This window comes from Dermacentor andersoni, chromosome 3, assembly GCF_023375885.2.
Source record: "Dermacentor andersoni chromosome 3, qqDerAnde1_hic_scaffold, whole genome shotgun sequence".
Lineage (NCBI taxonomy): Eukaryota > Metazoa > Arthropoda > Arachnida > Ixodida > Ixodidae > Dermacentor > Dermacentor andersoni.
In genome coordinates, this window is record NC_092816.1 from 8376158 (window position 1) to 8394979 (window position 18822).

Here is an 18822-nt window from a genome sequence, read left to right on the forward strand (position 1 = left end):
GAATGCAAGCGAAATCCAGTGCTTTCTGCTGAAGAACTTTGCCAGACAGCGGCACTTAGTTGGCATGCTGTTCACAAAACCATGCAAACACCGCCTTGTCTACGTCTGGAAATGCCGCAGCGCTCACCGTTTTGTTCTTCGCACTCACACCATTTCCGAGCGCGCCGAGGATGGAGGCCTTGTTTTTCAGAATCTTGGACGTCGAATTGCACGCAATTCCAAATTCTTCGGCGATATCCATTTTCTTCCTGTCCTTTTCAGCTTGGGCAATAATTGCAGCCTTATCCTGCAGTATCATAAATTTCCTCTTTTTGGCTGGAGGCGGCATCTTAGCAGGCTGTCAAAGCAAATGGTCCGATTGGCACACAGACACACAATTGACGCACTCTAGCACCAACGACACTGAGCACACAACCATGTGCGGCGGTACGCAAAGCCCACTGTTAAAGCGTCATCCGGGTTAACGGAGCCTTCACGTGTAGTAGATGTCGATTTGGCTGCCACGCACGCAGGCGTTTCACTCCGCATTTAGCACATGCTGTGATGGCACACAGGATTAAATAAAATGTGCTCACTGCGAGATCGCCTACAGTTCTTGTCTTTTTTTTATTTGTATCATTTAAATACTAATAATTGCATTTTTATCCCGGACACTGCGCAGTCACCCGTTGAGACGGGCGAACGACCACCATCATCATCGCTGTCGCCTGTCATGAGGTGGTGCGAGGCTTTTTTTATTGTAAACAGTGATGGCGGCAGCCACGCAAGTGTGCTGTGGCAGTAGTTAATGCAATTTAAGTGCACAACGAATGCATTTGAGCAGTTTCCGGACACAATTAGTGTTACGTGAGTAGATCATTTGCAGACTGTCATTTCAGAAAATTTTATTAATGAGGGATTGCTATACAAAAAACTTTCGTTGTCGCGAGATAGGTAATGCATTGACTGCTATGGCTGTTCGCCGGGGATCCGAAAATACTTTGTTGCGGTGAGATTTCGTTACAGCGGGTTTCGGCTGTACTAATTTTTTTTTGCATTATCTGACTTGCAAAAGTTGGGAACCAAGGACCAGGTGGATATTTTGCATATTTCATATTCTTCGTAGTCTCAGTATTTGTACTAAATATAGCTAATTATTACTTTCATTCTTGTTCCTTGAGGCGCTTCTTTGAAGTTTCACACAAGAATCATCAAAACTTGTCTGAGCAATTATCATTGCTATATGTTCATTGCTATACAATGCAACCTACACTCGTTACAATAAACCTGCGTAGAACTGACTTTCAGATACAGGCCATATTTCAGCCTTAGTTTGTTCTACCCATTTTATTATTTCACCAAGTTCGCTTTTAATGGACCATGCTATGATAGACTATCGGCTACAGCAGACGAAATTAGCGGCGATTTTTGTCAAAATCGGACGTATAAAGCACACTATTGCCGTGTCGACACGGGCTCGCAACTGACTTGCAAGGGTCAGCCGATGATTGCAGCTCAATATCCTGCATGCGAGGGAGGGAGGGAGGAAAGCGGGACGAAATGCGCCTTCTTCTTTCGCGTGAAAGGCCAATGAGGCACGGGGGGGTGAGACGAGGGAAAGAGGAAGGAGGGGTCCTACGGTTGTACTTCGGTAGCTACTGTAAACAGCGTGGCCACGCAGGTGCCATATCTTGAAAGCGATCAGTGATGTGGACAAAGTGCACCTAGTGCCGGTAGCTTCGTACGTGCTGCGCTTTCGACGTTTAGTTTATGTTCAAGCGAGAGACAGCACGAAGTTCAATTCGGTCGCTGCTGCTGCCGCGCTTATCTTGCTTAATTTTCTATCACAATCGATGCTTCGCCTTTCAGGTGAAAACTGCAACTTTTCTTTTTTTTCTTTAACTTTGGATGTCTGTCACTTGCTCTTTGCAATAAAGTTGTTAAACATCGCGACAAAAGTTTCGGAAGTGAGGTGTCTCAGATATCACGGACTTCAGATAAAACAGACGTTTTTGTGGGATCATCAGGGCCTGTTGAAACGAGAGTCGACTGTATGCGCTATGCAATACAGTGGTATACAATGTGGGGATGCGCGACTCTCACGCGTCCCCTGATATGTTGTTTTCCTGCATAGCTCCCGTCTCCTGTAATCCGGCTTCGCCACGTGGCCTGATGGCCGCGGCAGTCGGTCTGGTTGAAGCGCAGTATGAGAGATGGCGCAGGTGTTGCGCTGCTAACGCCACCTAATGGAGGGGTTACTTGGGCGCGGAAAGGAGAAGGCGCTTTCTGTTTGGCTCGAGGTCGGCAAGCAGCGCGGACGTGCCGCACGTGTGCCGATCCATGCTTCTATGAGACCGTGTCGCGAGGGCTCGTTCGAACGCGCCACCGTTCGCGTGACCATACGCGCGAACGACCAGGTGTTGGGATCCAGCATGGGGCGAACATATTCACTCGCTATCCGGTCGCGGTGAGTCCGACTTCCACGATTTGTCGCGCGCCCATTGACATGTTTTGGGGAAAGCAACTCGGCTAGCAGGTCTATGAAAGGTGCAATTAAATTCCCTTGTGATTGTTTGCGCTACTGTGTTGTCATTCCTTTGTCCCAAGAGCACGGGTGAGAATCCCACAACAACACGCCAGTGATCAGGCTTTAATTTTATGTCTCGACTACGACGTCTTGAAGTAAAATGTTAAAACACAAAAGCAACAAAATTTAGCACATTTCTAGCAGTAACAATAGTTAAGCTGCTGGTGGTTGAACTGTTACGCACGTAAATCAGCTTTATATTTTTTATTTTTTTCCTTTGTGTTTTCGATATAGCCAGTGTACCATTTTGAATGGTGCATTTAAGTATTTTGCAAGAAAATGAACAGCTCGCCACTGCCAGCATACATGCAAAATATGCACCTGCAGTTCAAATCTGTCAGCCAATTGGAGCGCTTCCTGTGTGTAAGTGGAAGCAGTAACAAATCAGGACACCAGTTCTTTTTCATTTTGCGTACTTTTTTTTTGCTTTTATTTGTGCACTGCGAAATACAGTGGTAGAGCTATCTGAAGTTCTGATATCTCCTAGCACATTTTATATTTCTAGTACGCTGTTGACAGCACACTAGAAAAGCATGATTACCTCAACTTCTGCTTCACATTTCTTCCTAATATTTCCCTAAGTAATAAAATAACATCTGGGGATCACGGAAAAGAAGAATTGGAAACAGTGACCAAATCGACCATTCTAATCGGCAAGTCCCCCCTCGAACGGGCAGGCAGTCCACCAGGGAAGTGGGTAGTAAAACCAGCGAGTAGCATTTTCTCCAGCCCCACTGAGTGGAGAACCCTGACCATAGATTAGGCTTAGTAGTGGTTGCAGATTAATGTATGTCTGCCTATGCATCAATGGATATTCACGCTGCATCAATTGCATCATTGCATCAAATGGTAACTCGAGGTTATATTAGAAACTAAGAAAGAAACCAGCACCAATTGTGGTGCATGTGGTGCATCTGTCTTCACCTAAGCAGAGACTAGTTGCGTGGCTTGGAGACTCCCTTGGCCAGTTTTGAGTCGGCTGTTCTACTTCCAGCCAGTTCTAATATAGTAATTTTGTTTCACCTAGGCTAGACGTGAGAGTGTCAACTACTGTTACAAGCTGTGGCAAAAGGAAGCAGTTTTCCCAGTGTCGATTGTAACAGCAAGCTTAAGAGGTTTTAACCCTTTGAGGGTCGAATTATTTTGAAAAAACTTTCCCCGGTGGTCAAATTACTTTATTGCGGATCTTGAATGTACAAAATGTATAAAGTCGGGAATAAATAGTAAAAAATAATTAGGAACAGTATTTTGGTGTCGGCATCACTCGGAACTGCAAAATGTTCACTAGTATTTCCGAGCGTGGTACTCCTTGAAACACGGGTAAATGCACAGCGCCTTATCGCAATCTGCACACCTAAAATGCGTGTCTGTTCTCTTGGAGCGAGGAGTTGTGTTGGCGTACACGACATCTCTGTGTGCGGCTGCCTTGGGCAGAGGTCTGAGCCACCCCCTCGCGTAAGCGCGTTGCCGCAGAGAGCGAGAATACCTTGTGAGCGGTGGTGATAAACAAGCTAAGAGCAGTGCCAATCAAGATAGAAATCAAATTCCGCCGCCCCTGCGAGAACGTGCCGACAAATAGAAAAAGCACGTTTCGCGTGCCTCCGTTGCGATCACGCGGCAGAACCGAAACCGCGAAAGCGTGTTGCCACTGAGAGCGAGAATACCTCGCGAACGGCGCTGATAAACAAGCTAAGAGCAGCGCCAATCAAGATGGAAATCAACTTCCACCGCCCTGCAAGAAAGTGCCGAAAAAGAAAAAATTGACGTTTCGCGCACCTCCGTTGCGATCACGCGGCAAAACCGAAACCGCCAAAGGGGCGTTGCCGCAGTCTGGGCGACGCGCTGAAGCTAACAATCAGTTCTGTTTATCTCCCCAAGAAGGTAGCAACAATTTCAAACGCATCTTGTAAGTGCTAAGAGGTGGCAGCACCTCTCGGTGAGCACGCATCGTCATTATCGCGCGAAATTTCAAACGGAGGGTCGGAACCGTACCCGTACGGCTAAGACCTTGCGGGACAGAAAACCGCCGCCGTACATGTACGGCTAAAACCTTCAAAGGGTTAAAGCAGAGCGCAAAACAGTGCCCACACAAACACCGTGACCTCCCATCATGGGAAAAAAGTGGAGGCAGACCTGGATTTGGCTGAGCTGCATGCATGTGCTTCGGCACGCCAGGGTGTTTGAGTGGACGCTGCATCAGTATACAGGACAGCATCTTGAGCAAGCCATCCTGGATGTCTCGCTTTAGCTGGGGAATGCGCAGAGACACTTCCTGCAAGGCAGCTGTCAGTGCTGGACTGCAAAGAGCAATGCACTCATTAGGCACATTCGCTGAGGCATGTGGCACAACCTTTTTCCTCAATGATACGAGACATCCTTTTTTTTTTACTGAGTGTTGCATGTTAGGACCAGTGTCCAAAGGGTAAGAAAAAAAGAAAAACAGGATGGTTGCTTGTTTTGTTGTGCTCCTTTTAAGAAGTGTACTCAATTCGCACAATAGCTAACCTAACAAGCTCTATGTTAATACTAATTTGAGTGACTGACGGTTACAATGACAACTGCATCTTTCAATTCTGACACCCTAAAAAACAAAAAAAATCTATATATATATAGCTACTAAAATAAACTTTAGTTGTAAATAGTTGTGAACTCATTACCAGAAATAAATAATGTGTTTGTGTATATGTATTTGAGTGCATTTAGGGGGCATGTGTGCGGGCGTGTGCATAAACAGCACACACACACACACAAAGCTGCAAAACTTCATCACATTACATTTTTGCATTTGTTTTAAGAGGAAAAGAAGCATGAACTGCATACACAACTCCCATTGAAAAGCACACTGTGTCAGATTTGCTGCAAAAAATTACCATTGCATGCAGCTGCAGTCAGTGATAAATATGCTTTTCTCAGTGATGGCACAGCAAGCGAGGCATCACCCATACTATGCTAGGAGCAAATTGAAAGATACAGTAAACCCTCGTTAACTAGAACCTTGGTATCTCAAAATATTGGTTAAGCAGAAATTTTTTTTCCGGCCCATGGTGTCAACGTGTATTTTTCACATCTTATCGTGAAAAGGCTTTGCACTGGACTCTGGATATCTAGAAATCTAGACTTCGAATATACCAGGAAAAAGGCAATGGAGCAGCATCAGCAGCTTTGATTACACTACCTTTTCACCCAATGGTAGCTCGCTAACCGAGCCAGACGTCACGCAGGCCAGGCCGCGCTGCTTGCTTATCTTTCCCCCATTTTTCTGTCTATCATCGCTGATGCACACTTGTTCAGCTGCCACTTTGTTGTGGCCTCACGTAGCAGTGGTGAGCTGGGAATTGATTTTTTTTCCCCTTCATTTCAGATGCTGTCAGTGACACATCAATGTAGACACAGCGTATTAATCGTCACTTTGAGCAAGATAATCGGCACTTTTGAGCAGGCACGGTATGCCCATACACTGCATTCAAAAGAAGCCAGCATGTGAGCCCAAGGCACTACAGCGACATTGCGGCTTGATAAGGACGCTCACTTCATGGTTGCGCAATGGTGAGACGAAAATGTGGCGTCACTTGCACTCTTCTGCAGTTCAGCTTCGGTTTTCGAAGTGAAATTGTCCGGAATTCATCATGATGCAGCAAGTAGCAGAGTCAGCTTTTTGGTTTTCTAGAACTGCTTATGCTCAGAAGACTAGCTTCAATTATTTCATTAGGATCAATCGTCTTTCACTGTGTAGCAAGCACACTATCTTGATACAGTGCCTGTAATGCCGTTTCCTGCAGATGCTGATGTGTGCAAGCAAAAGTGATCGAAAATATTACTGGCAGCATTTTGTATAGGCTTCACATGGTGTATGTGCAGCCAGCGGGCTTCTATTTCTGCGATTTTGCTTATCTCGAAAATCCGCTTATCTCATATGTTTTCCAGTTCTTGCAGCTTCAAGTTAATGGGCTAAACTGCAGCTGGCAGGCGTGCTGATGATGTGATGCAATGGTAGCAGCCATAATTTTTGAATGCAGAAAGCAACTTCCGTGCTTATTGGTATTTTTGCTACAGCAGGCGGGAAGCTAAAAATAGAATTTTATCATTTGGCTTGTTTCATGATCAGTATTTGATTTAAATTGCAACACTTTCACTTAGCAACAAGGCACAATGGCAGGGGCATGCATAGGCTGTATCTTCAAAACAGAACAAAATGCCATTCATAGCCTGAAATTTCAATGCCTTTTATTTCAACTATGGAAACATGCCAGTCCTGTTAAGTTTGAATGATTAACAATAGCTGAAAAAGCAAGAATGCGAAAAATTAGTTGATGACTGTTTTTTACAGCCAGCACCGGCCAGAGAGGCTTGCAAGGACTAAGTCTCTATCAAGCTGTTTTGAAATATGGCAACCATAGGAAAATATTTGTAGTAGAGGTTTATTCCTATAACAAGGTAAGTGCAGTGCCCTTAAAGTGCTCTACTGCAGGGACAGGTACACATCTGACAACACACACAGCTTTCCATGGCCTCTTCATCAAACTAAAATTTACAGTGCCTTGGTGAAGGCCTTTGCATTCACTTAGGATGCATTTGCAGAGCTTTAGGACTAAGTATACAGGTAAACCTCGATATAACGAACTTCAATATAACGAAATTCTCACTATAAGGAAGTGTTTAACTTTTCATAGCCTCTTGTCCAGAACACCATGTACAGTAGAACCCCGCTGTTACGTTCCTCACTGCTGCGTTTTCCCGGCCTGCTACGTCGTTTTCATCCGGTCCCAGCATAGCTTCCATAGGATCCAATGTATAAGGAACCCCGCTGTTACGTAATAGCTGTGAAAACGTTCCCGCATGATGCGTCGCAACCCGAACCCGCCTGGGCTAAAGTGGACAACGCGCTCCAACCGCCATTTTGGCTTTTGACGAGTTTTGACCGGGCTTGGCCGGGCTTGGCTATGGAACTGGCTGCAAAAAGTCGCACGCCAGTTCAAGAGGCCGCCACTAGGTGGCCATTCGGGAAAAATGCTTTCACTATGTGCTCACTATGATCACTGTGCTTACGGTCACTGCATGGTTTGTTGGACGGGTCGACTCATGGAGGAAGGAAACTCGGGAGAGGCCCTGACGTCACTCTTTGTGAAGCTATAGCTAAAGGGAAGCCGGAAGTTGGCGTTGCTCATGGCGTTGCTCCGCCTATCGGGCCAGCTCTCCTCTCTTGTTTACATTTCTTGCGAAACCCCGCCGCGCTGCGCGCAACCGGGCTGCTCGGACGCGCGCGCTCCGCAGCAATACTAAACAATCGTTAGCACGTTAGCATGATTACGCCAACGAGGGCAACATTTCCTGTGGATATTCCTTCGTCCGTTGCCATTGCCGTGGCGTGGTGACGACGAGGAGCATGAGCCGCATGATGCCGGGGAGTTGCCAAATCCTAGCTTTGGAGAAGCCGTCGCGGCTCTGGACCTCCTCCGCAGGTACGTCGCACCTCACAGCGACGCTGACAGCAATGCGGCCTTCCAGGCTATTGAGAAACGTGTGGTGGTTTCTAGCGAGCGAAAGAAACGGCAAGCCACCATTCTAGACTTTTTAAAGTTCTAAGCGCACTTTGTGGAAATAAATTGTCTATAGCTGAAGCTGCACTTTTTTCATTCATTTTCGGAGCTTTCCTCACTGTTGCGTTTTCCCGGCTGTTACGTTTTTTTTCCTCGGTCCGGTGAAAAACGTATGAACGGGGTTCCACTATATTTAGAACCTCAATATAATGAAATTTCACTGCCGCTGCAAAGGCATGTCGAGACAATAAATGGAAACTTCCGCAGACACAGGTGGTCAAAAGAGTGAATTACAAGTGGCTGTTTCCAAATGCATCTCTCAAATCACGTGCCACGCAACAAGAGCGACCGCCAAAGTGCAGCCGCATCATTTTCTCTATAAAGTCCAAGTGTGATAACATCCTACCGTGCCCCGTGCCCTGTGTGTTTTAGGTGTGAATGAAAGTGTGTGAGGGTGAAAGAAAAAAGATGCCGGCTTCGCGAGTGCCACCTTCCCGCACGTGCTTGCTCGCGCGAGTGGGTTGAGTGGGGGGTAAGCTGGCATGCGCCTCAGCTGTGACTGCACATGGCTGGGCTGTAAGCATGGCTGAGCGCATACGCAGCTGCACACCCCACTTTAGAGGTAATTTGCCGCGTATGCAAAGAGTTGGTGTGCCAAGACGGCATGGCCCCATGTAAGCTGTCTTACCGCGCGTTTAGTATTTGAGGTTGCGTAATCTCGAGTTTCGGCGACACATTCGAGCGGGAGGTAGATGAAGCATTCGCTCCCCGCTGCCGGTGCTTTTCCTGATAGCGTCGCCCATACTACGCTATCAGGAAAAGCGCCAGCAGCGGGGAGCGAATGCTTCGTCTGACTTTTGTTCCAACGTGTCAATGAAACTCGAGATTACACAACTTCCAATACTAAATGCACGGTAAGACGCTTACATGGTGCCACGGCATCTCGGCCCGCCTACTCTTTGCATACGCAGCAGATTACCTCTAAAGCAAGGTGAGCAGCTGCTTATGAGTTCAGCTGCACTTACAGCGATGCGCAGCCATGGCCAAGTCACACGGCAACTTACCCTCCACTCCACAGTGCAGTTGACGCTATCACCCGGGAGGAGCAGAGTGCACGTGAAAGCGTGTCTGGCTTCGCTTAATTTGAAACACCGAACGACATCGTCAACATACGTGGCATGATACTGTATCTTACATCACCGACTCCCAAATTTATCAAACTGTTAAAGCGAAGCTATTTTTATTTTTTGCTTCTTCCTTTGACTTTCCCACTGATGATGTTGCTGCTGTTGCTGTTGCTGCTGCTGCTGTGGCTGCTGCTCTCTGGCACACTGCGTCGGGGGGGTGGTTCAGAGTTTGTGTATACATGACAGGAGAGAGTCAGACAGGAACAGCGACACGAGAAACTCATTTGGACCACACCGTGTCAAATGCGCACAATGCCTTCTGGAGCTCGATGGGCCTCGCCACATTAGCCTCTAGAGAGCTGTAATTATCCGTGACCACCTCAAAAGCATTGCAGAAACTGCAGTGCTTGCCTTTCACTAACATGAGAGTCCAGAGAGGACGTAGATAGAACTGTTGAGTGAAGGGAGGAGAAGAGGCAGTTCCCATACAAGGGGGGGGAGGGGGGAAGTTACGTGAGAAGGCAAGAAAACCGTACTACTATATGACAGCTGTTGCGGGAAACTGTATAAGCTTAAGTTCAAGGTATGCTACAGTACATTGCTATTTATGAAAAATAAATGCCATGCAAATATGTCAAGCAGACAAATTACACAGGGCGTGCAGAAGCAGAGCCGCATTAATTAAAGCGCACCGCAGGTTCCAGGCGACACTATGGAAGCAGTCGACCATCAAATCAACATTTCTGTGTCCGCAGCGGTAGCTTTGCGGATATGGCATTGCTAGAGGTTGCGGATTTGATCCCGACCACGCCAGCCGCATTTTGACAGAGGCAAAATAGAAAACGCACATGGAATTAGATTTTGGGGCACGTGAAAGTTTATTGCAGTGTCAAAATTAATCTGGAGTCCACCACTACGGCGATTATGGTTTTGGCACGTACAGCCCCAAAACCATAATCATCATCATCATCAGCTCGTTTTATGTCCACTCCAGGACGAAGGCCTCTCCCTGTGATTTCCAATTACCCCTGTTCTGCACTAACCGATACCAACTAGTGCCTGTGAATTTCCTAATTTCATCGCTCCCCCTAGCCTTCTGCTGTCCTCGACTGCATTTCCCTTCTCTTGGTACCCATTCTGTAACCCTAATGGTCCAACGGTTATCTAAGCGGCGTATTACATGACCTGCTTAGTTTCATTTTTTTCTCTTGATGTCAATTAGAATATTGTCTATACAGCCAAACCCGACTACTATATCAAACCCATTTACATCGAATTATTCTATATATCGAACAATTTCTGGACACGGTAAAGTTACAATGAGTATATATAGCAAAAATTACACTTACATCGAACAAAAATAGCAGCGGCTCCCGATATACGAAACTTCAAGCGGCGGAAAAGCGCCCCCAGAAGTCGGCTTTCCCTCACGATGCCGGGGAAACCCGGCAGCATGGCTCCATCCAGCCGCTCTCCCTACCATGACCGTGCTGCGTCGGACGAGCCGTTGACACCCCCTTGCACAATATCATCCTGGCTCGCCCGCAGTGCTTGCTCAGGCAGCCAATCAGAGGCTCTTGTGCCCTCGTCGTGCAAGATGGCGAAAGTGCGAGTTGTCTCGCTGCTTTTCTGGTTCATGGTGTGTGTGCCTTGTGGACCTTCTCCTGCAGTGTTGCCATGATGGCTAGCGTGAAGCGACAAAATTTGCCTTCTGACGTGAAGCTCGAAATCATAAATCGGGGCAGTGAGAAGTCGGATGTCCCCGCAGCGTGCAAGATTCCGAGGAGCACTCTCAGCACGATCTTGAAGGAAGAATAAGGGGAAGATTAGGGCTAAAGCAGCCAAACTCGCGACCCGTTGCCCGTGGCGCACGACGCGTATGCACGGCCGTGTATGAGTGGTTCATCCGAAATTGCTTCAGCCGTGCCGGCTTCCGCGTGCTCGGGGATGACTGCAAATTCTGATAAATGCAACGAAGCTGTTGCCGGTGTTGGCGAAGTTTGGAGCGAGCTGTCAGAATTTCCAGAAGCTGTTGACAAATCAACGGTGGACGAGTTTGTGAGTGCAAATGATGGTGTCGCGACCACAGGAGAGCCCGAAAACTAAGACTACATTGCCGACATCGTACAGAGCACTAGTGAAAGTGGGCACGATGAGGAAAGCAACGGGAGTCCTTTGTCCACACCCTCCAAAGTGATTTATGCGCTCGCACTAGTCTGGTGATTCTGCACGAATGCGGAAGGTTGCGGCCTCAGATGCCCCAACTCCTTCAAAAATGTGGAGAAGTGCGTGCGTCACAGGCAGCGAAATTGCCCAAGCAGAAGAAAGTGCAAGACTATTTCATGCGAAACTAAGCTAGTTTCACCAATAAAGTGATTTTATAAATGGTATGTGCTTTTGTGACACCGAATTATTTAACAGGCTTATACCGAATTATGTTCTATATCGAACTGATAGGCTTTTTTTGCGAGTTAGATATAGCTGGGTTCGACTGTACCGCTTACTCTCTGATCCAAATCGCTCTCTTTCCGTCTCTTAACGTTATGCCTAGCAGTCTTCATTCCATCGCTCTTTGCGCAGTCCTTAACTCGTTCTCAAGCTTCTTTGTCAGTCTCAGAGTCTTTGCCCCATATGTCAGCACTGGTAAAATGCACTGATTGTACGCCTTCCTTTTCAATGATAATGGTAAGCTTCCAGTCAGCAGCTGACAATGTCTGCCATATGCAATCCAACCCATTTTTATTTTTCTATGAATTTTCTTCTCATGATCAGGGTACCCTGCGATTAATTGACCTAGGTAAACATACTCCTTCACAGACTCTAGAGGCTGACTGGCAATCTTGAACTCTTGTTCCCTTGCCTGGCGATTTGTCATTATCTTTGTCTTCCGTATATTAATCTTCAACCCCACTCTTATACTTTCTCTGTTAAGGTCCTCAATAATTTGTTGTAACTCGTCTGCATTATTGCTGAATAGAACAATGCCATTGACAAACCGAAGGTTGCTGAGACATTCGCCGTCGATCCTTACTCCTATGTCTTCCCAGTTTAATAGCTAGATACTTCTTCCAAGCATGCTGTGAATAGCATTGGAAATATTGTCTCTCCCTGTCTGACCCCTTTCTTTATAGGTATCTTCCTGCTTTTCTTGTGCAGAATTAGGGTAGCTGTAGAACCTCTGTAGATATTTTTCAAGGTATTTACGTAAGCGTTCTGTACTCCTTGATTATGTAATGCCTCTATGACTGCTGGCATCTCTACTAAATCAAATGCTTTTTCTTAATCTATGAAAGCCATATAGAGAGGCTTATTGTACTCTGCGGATTTCTCGATAACCTGATTAATGAGATGGATATGACCATTGTAGAGTATCCCTTCCTGAAGCCAGCCTGTTCCCTTGGTTGACTAAAGTCCAGTGTTGCCCTTATTCTAATGGAGATTATTTTGGTAAATATTTTATATAATACTGGGAGTAAGCTAATGGGCCTATAATTTTTCAATTCCTTAACGTCGCCCTTTTTGTGGATTAGTATAATGTTTGCATTGTTCCAGTTTTCTGGGACCTTTGTAGTCAATAGACACTTCGTATAGAGAGCCGCATGTTTTCCAAGCATTATGTCTTCTGCATATTTGATTAAATTGACTGTTATTCCTTCTTCTCCTGCCACTCTTCCTCGTTTCATGTCTTGCAAGGCCCTTCTGACCTCATCGCTAGTTATAAGAGGAGTTTCTGTATCCTGTTCATTACTGTTTCTAATGGAGGTATCCTCACTTCCCTGGGTACTGTACAGGTCAGTACATGTATAGAATTATTCCACTGCTTTTACTATATCTTCGAGATTGCTGATGATATTACCCTGCTTATCTTTCAGAGCATACATCTTGGTTTGTCCTATGCCAAGTTTCCTTCTCACTGATTTCAGGCTGCGTCTATTTCTTACAGCTTCTTCAGTCTTTCTGACATTATAATTTCAAATATCACTTATTTTCGCCTTGCTGATCAGTTTTGACAGCTCCGCGAATTAGGTCCTTTGTTACTTGGGAGAGCTTGCTTACTGGTTGCCTTGGTGCCTTGCCTCCCACTTCAATTGCTGCCTCTGAAGCCAGCCTCGTTACGGTTTCATTCATTACCTCTATGTCATCCTCATCATCTCTCTGTTCTAAGGCGACACATTTGTTTGCAAGTACCAGCCTAAACTTGTCTGCTTTTACCCTTACTGCCTCTAAGTTGACCTGTTTCTTCTTGACCAATTTTGCTCTTTCTCTCTGCAAGTTGAGGTGAATCCTAGCCCTCACTAACCTATGATCACTTTGCTGTACCCTACCTATCACTTCTACATACTGCATGATGCTGGGATCAGCGGAAAATATGATGTCAATTTCATTTCTTGTTTCACCATTAGGGGTCTTCCTGGTCCACTTTCTTTTGCTACGCTTCCTGAAAAACGTGTTCATTATTCAAAGCTTATTCCAATTCAAGTTTAATACTTCTGCCACCATGCGATGTGCCATGTGAGGCAATGACAATGCTAACTCACTCAGAGGTTATGAAATATTGCGCACAACAGCGCCTCAAGCAAACACCTCTCCCTGTTTGTTCTGTGTACTATGCAGACAAACAGCAGTGGTGCATGCAAGATAATGTTTAAAGTCGACTCACCACTCTCATGCTAGAGTAAACATTGAAGAAATTAAGGTTTCAGCGTCAACATGACTGCTAATTGTCATCAATCAAAGCAACTAACCCAGAAAGCTTCGCTTACATCGATTCCCACTGTCTGTGGGATCTGCATAATATTTTTCTCATTCATCTGCTTTTTCAATAGCCCGATAATTTGGAAAATTCTGCGGCCCTCTTCCATGTAAGAAAAATCGATCGGCAACTGTACTTATTTGCACGAAAGGTCGAATCTCAATAGGATGAAATTCTGATATAACAAAGCAAATTGCCAATTTTACCAACTTCGTTATATCGAGGTTTTACTGTACTACCATGAACCATTGCACGAGGCATGTTTTGAGAAATTAAGATAGAAGATCAACCTGAGGCCAGTGTTAAGCATGGGGTCCAGAAGGTCTTTCAGGTCACTGGCAATGCTGCTCTTGTTGGCTCTTGCTAGCAAACTGATGCATGTGAACACAGCAGGATCCAAGACAGGACCTTTTTTCCTGGTAGAACAATAAAAGGAAAATATTAAATTCTGTAAACATGCAGACTGATACCAATAGTCTAATACCAACACAATGAAGAACGCCTCAATATCAAGCACAGATGGTTACACTGCAAGAACTAAGCTTTATGTTAAAACTTTGCAACTACAGAAAGCAGAAGGTATGGCTGAACACTTTTCACAGCAAAGGAATACAGATATCTATCATAATGTACAATCAAGGCAGTTGAAAATAAGAACAAGTTTTCAGCACTCTTTCCTGTCCCTGGTGCCCCACTTTTGTTGTTTGCACTGAAAAATTTTTTTCCTGGGTCAAAATCGTGCAAGAATCTCGCTTTCCGAATGTTCACTTGCACGCCCTTGATTCGCCAGCACCGCATTTTCGTCAGCAGTCATCAGCACGGCGAGGTGGGAGCACGAATTGAATACAGCCTACTCAGTAGTGTAGGCAATGAATGAAATGTTCAGAAAGTGAGATTCTTGTGTGATCTTGTACCTGTATGAACCAAGAAGCCCGTCAATGCACTCCACTAAACTATCAGTCACACTGAATACTATGTTGTGGTTTTCAGCATTGAATAATAGGTAATAACAAGGATGACCAAAGCATTTTTATATCAAATGTTACTGTCTTTTTTGCACAGATTAGACATGTGAACGGTGGTCGCATGCATTTAATAAGTTGTTAGATGCAACAGTGGTTCTTCCAAAAGCAAAACACCGGCAGGACCACTGAAAAGCTACACATAGTCCTGTTCAGCTAGCCGTGCTCTCTGTGGCCCCAGGAAACCTGACAATCCCCCCCAAGCACTCTCACTTCTGCTTTTTCTGGCAACTGCTTGCATGCCATGGCAAATGACACAGATCCCCTGCATCTCAAACAAGCTGCTTCTTCTTGCCTGTAACTTTTCCTCAGAGCTACCCAGCTATACTATCAGCTTATTAGTTGTAAGCTTATTAAGTGGTCTGTGAGAATACATGTGTTGCCCCTCTTTAAAGATGAACTTGGGGATGACCATTAAGCACAGGTGTGGTAATGGGAATGCAGGGATGACTTTAATGCATCCCTTTTGGTCCCTTCTGGGTCACAATGTGAACACCATGCAACTCTTCTGGGATGAGTTTTGCATCCACTTACTTGGATGGTGTACTGTTGCTGGGCAAAGACACACGAATAACTTCCATGACCTTAGGAAGGTAGGGCAACAAGTGTTCACCCACGGCAACGGCTAGCAGTCCGATGGAGAGGAAAGCCCAGCTGCGCTCCCTCTCCCTCCGTAGGCAGCCAAGCAGATAGTCCATGGTGTCGGCCAGATACCTGCAAGGGCACGCAAGTCATCATGCCTGCTCAACACACTTAGGACACACACCTGCCACACACCTACACAAGTGTAAGCAGATGCCAGAGGAAAATGAAACTGTAGCGAAAAAGTGAGGACAAAGCAGGCATCAGAGAGTGACTTGAATGCCAGCTAATTACTGCAATGAACTATCCTGAAAGTCCTAGAGCATTCATTCAACCATGGACTATAATATATAAATATAAAGCTTTCCACCACAAGGCACTGCATACTGTAGGTTATACTGTTACACTGTGGGTTATGATACTGTGTAGTGGTTGCACAATTCCATGATTGTACGCAACCACTGAACACGCACCTGTCAACAGCATCTGACCACGGATGGATCGCCCCGCCAAAGATGCACACGCTGCTGTCGATGCAACTCGTCTATAAGCGGCCAGCCCAGTCAACAACGACATTATTTTCTGCCAAGCTTTTAAATGACCAGCACGTCCACTTCAGCTTCAGTAGGCACGGGAGCAGTCCTACCAGAATGGCTGCAAATCTGCGATTCTCCTCTGTGCAGGTGTGTAAGAAGCTTTCCTTGCATGCTAAGAAATTGGATGATCGATGTTTACTGCTTCTCCCGTGCTCACGGGTGCTCTGCAAGACTGTTTGTGAGTGTTTTCCTGTGTTAATCTTGCTCTTGTGCACAGGAGACATTGAAGCGAACCCGCGGCCTGGTACATGCTCTAACGCCCCCTTAGAGCTTGAATCTCTGTCGCATGACCCTGCTGAGCAAATGAGCGTTTTCTTTCATTTGCTCAAAGACGTGCACAAACAGGCCGTACAGAGCTCCAAAGCCCAGACCAATTTGGCTTCTGGCGTCAAAGCTATCAAAAATGCACAGAAAACCTTGGACTCAAAAATTACTGGCATCCAGCAGAGACTCAAAACTTTGGAAGATAAGTCTGAGAGGCTGGACAGCTTTACTGACGAAGTGGCATCCATGCAAAACACGGTTAACCAACTGTCATGTCGGGATGCCTCCCTGCAATCACGTTTCGATGATTTTGAAGGTAGGTCGCGGCGGGACAATTAAATTTTTTATGGCCTTTCAGACAGCAAGGAGACCTGGGACGAAACAGAATCTAGGTTAGCAAGCTTACTTACGACTGTACTTGACACGCTCTCGCCGGAATCAATTCAGCCTAGGCCAATTTTCACCGAGTAAGTGTTGCCCGGTGATAGCTAAAATTGGAAATTTCAAAACAAAACAAAAATTTATCTTGTCGTAACCACCTAAAAGAACAGAACATCACCGTAGCCAAACACTTATGTGCCTCAACCTGTACTGCTCGGAAAAAACTACTTGAATTCGGCAAAGCTTAACCAAACGCACCGCAACTCCAGCTTCGATACAACAAGTTATACATGAACAATAAATGTTTTTGCTACAATATACAGACAGACAAAATTGAAGAGGCTAAACTGCAACGCTTTGACACCGCCTCGGGTGATAATGCTGCACAAGCCTCTTCAAGATAGGAGATAATGACGGGTAGTGGCTGTGCTTCACAATGCCGCCTAACTGTCCTATTCAATAATATTGACACATGTAATTGTTTGTCTTTATCGGGCGACACGTTTCACCGCCTAACAAATGTTATCGTACAGCGCAGGACGCGCCTGCATGTATTGAAAGTTTCTGGGATGTTATCGATGCTTCCATCTGCTGTCTGTGACCGAACCTTGTGTGATCTGATCGCATGTGTGCGCGACGCGAATAATGTAGAACTTTGTGGAAGGCACGCAGGTCCCAGCGATTACTCTGGAACATTCGACGACTGATGGATAAAAGCGGACGCGCTTGACCCGCTGATCAGATCTTCGACGATCGCCGACTGTGTTCGCCGCTATCGTTGTGCTATAAGCGTAGCCTGTTTTTGTGGGCACAGGTTCACCCAATAAAAGTTAGTTTTGTCTTTCACAGTATTGCTACTGTGTTCTTCAACGTCACCAGCACGTGACATCTGGTGGAGGTGCTTTTCGTTTATGTACCGGACGCCCCCGACAAGCCGTAAGCCAAGCCCGGACCACAAAGAGAACACCAACGTAGTCCCGGCCCATCGAGCAAGCCGCCGTCTTCAACAGCTGGCCCTGGAGCACGGACTCCTACCCGAGAAGACCAAGAAGATTGTGGCCAAGGCAACCCCAATGGCAGCCCCAGCGTCCCCCATCATGCTGCAGCAGCCCAGGGAGCCTCCGATGTTCCGCGGTTCAACATTCGAGGACCCGGAAACCTGGCTTGAAACGTATGAGAGGGTCGCTGCATTTAACAGCTGGAACAGAGACGACAAACTGCAACGTGTCTTCTTCGCATTGGATGATGCTGCCAGGACGTGGTTCGAGAACTGAGAAGCCACCTTAACGACGTGGGTCCTGTTCCGAAGCGGCTTCCTACAGAGCTCCACAAGTGTCGTATGCCAAGAACGAGCCCAAGCACTACTAGAAACCCGAGTGTAGCTGCCTAATGAAACCACCGCGATCTTTACAGAAGAAATGAGCCGCCTATTCCGCCACGCCGACCCGGATATGTCCGAGGAGCAGTAAGTTCGCCTACTGATGCGTGGTGTAAAGGAGGAACTTTTCGCTGAAATGGTACGAAGCCCACCGAAGACCGTTGACGAGTTTCTCCGCGAGGCCACTAGCATCGAGAAGACACTGGAAATGCGGAACCGGCAATTCAACCGCCGCACGAACTCAACAAACTACGCCGGAGTTGAGTCACTGGCCACCGACGACCTGCGCGAGACTATCTGAGCGGTCGTGCGGGAGGAAGTACCCGCCGCCAGCATGCCAAGCCGTCACCTCACGCAGCGTTCCAAGGAAGACTGACGTTTGGCGCAGCCCCGACCACTGTCCGCTTTGCTATCACTGCGGAGAAGCCGGGCACATCTACCGCCGATGCCCATACCGGGAGATTGGACTCCGAGGGTTCGCTGTTAACGCGCCGTGACCACAGATTGGTGAACGACCTCGCGATATCGTTGACTACCTCGCTGCCACTCAGTGGAGCCCTAGACGAGCATCCCGTTCACCGTCACCAGGCCGCTACCTGTCGCCGCAGCACCGAAC

General features: G+C 46.5%; 1 protein-coding gene across 3 annotated transcripts in view; it reads right to left on the reverse strand.

Moving 5' to 3' along the window:
* mTor (serine/threonine-protein kinase Tor) overlaps window positions 1-18822 on the reverse strand; it is a 388261-nt gene that overhangs the window by 342858 nt on the left and 26581 nt on the right. For all 3 annotated transcript variants that reach the window (XM_072287059.1, XM_072287057.1, XM_072287058.1), the window contains exons 5-7: window positions 15540-15719; window positions 14274-14399; window positions 4700-4863 (exon numbers count right to left, since the gene is read on the reverse strand). In XM_072287059.1, the coding sequence (XP_072143160.1) occupies window positions 4700-4863; window positions 14274-14399; window positions 15540-15719 (470 nt within the window). The remainder of the gene's footprint in view (window positions 1-4699; window positions 4864-14273; window positions 14400-15539; window positions 15720-18822) is intronic.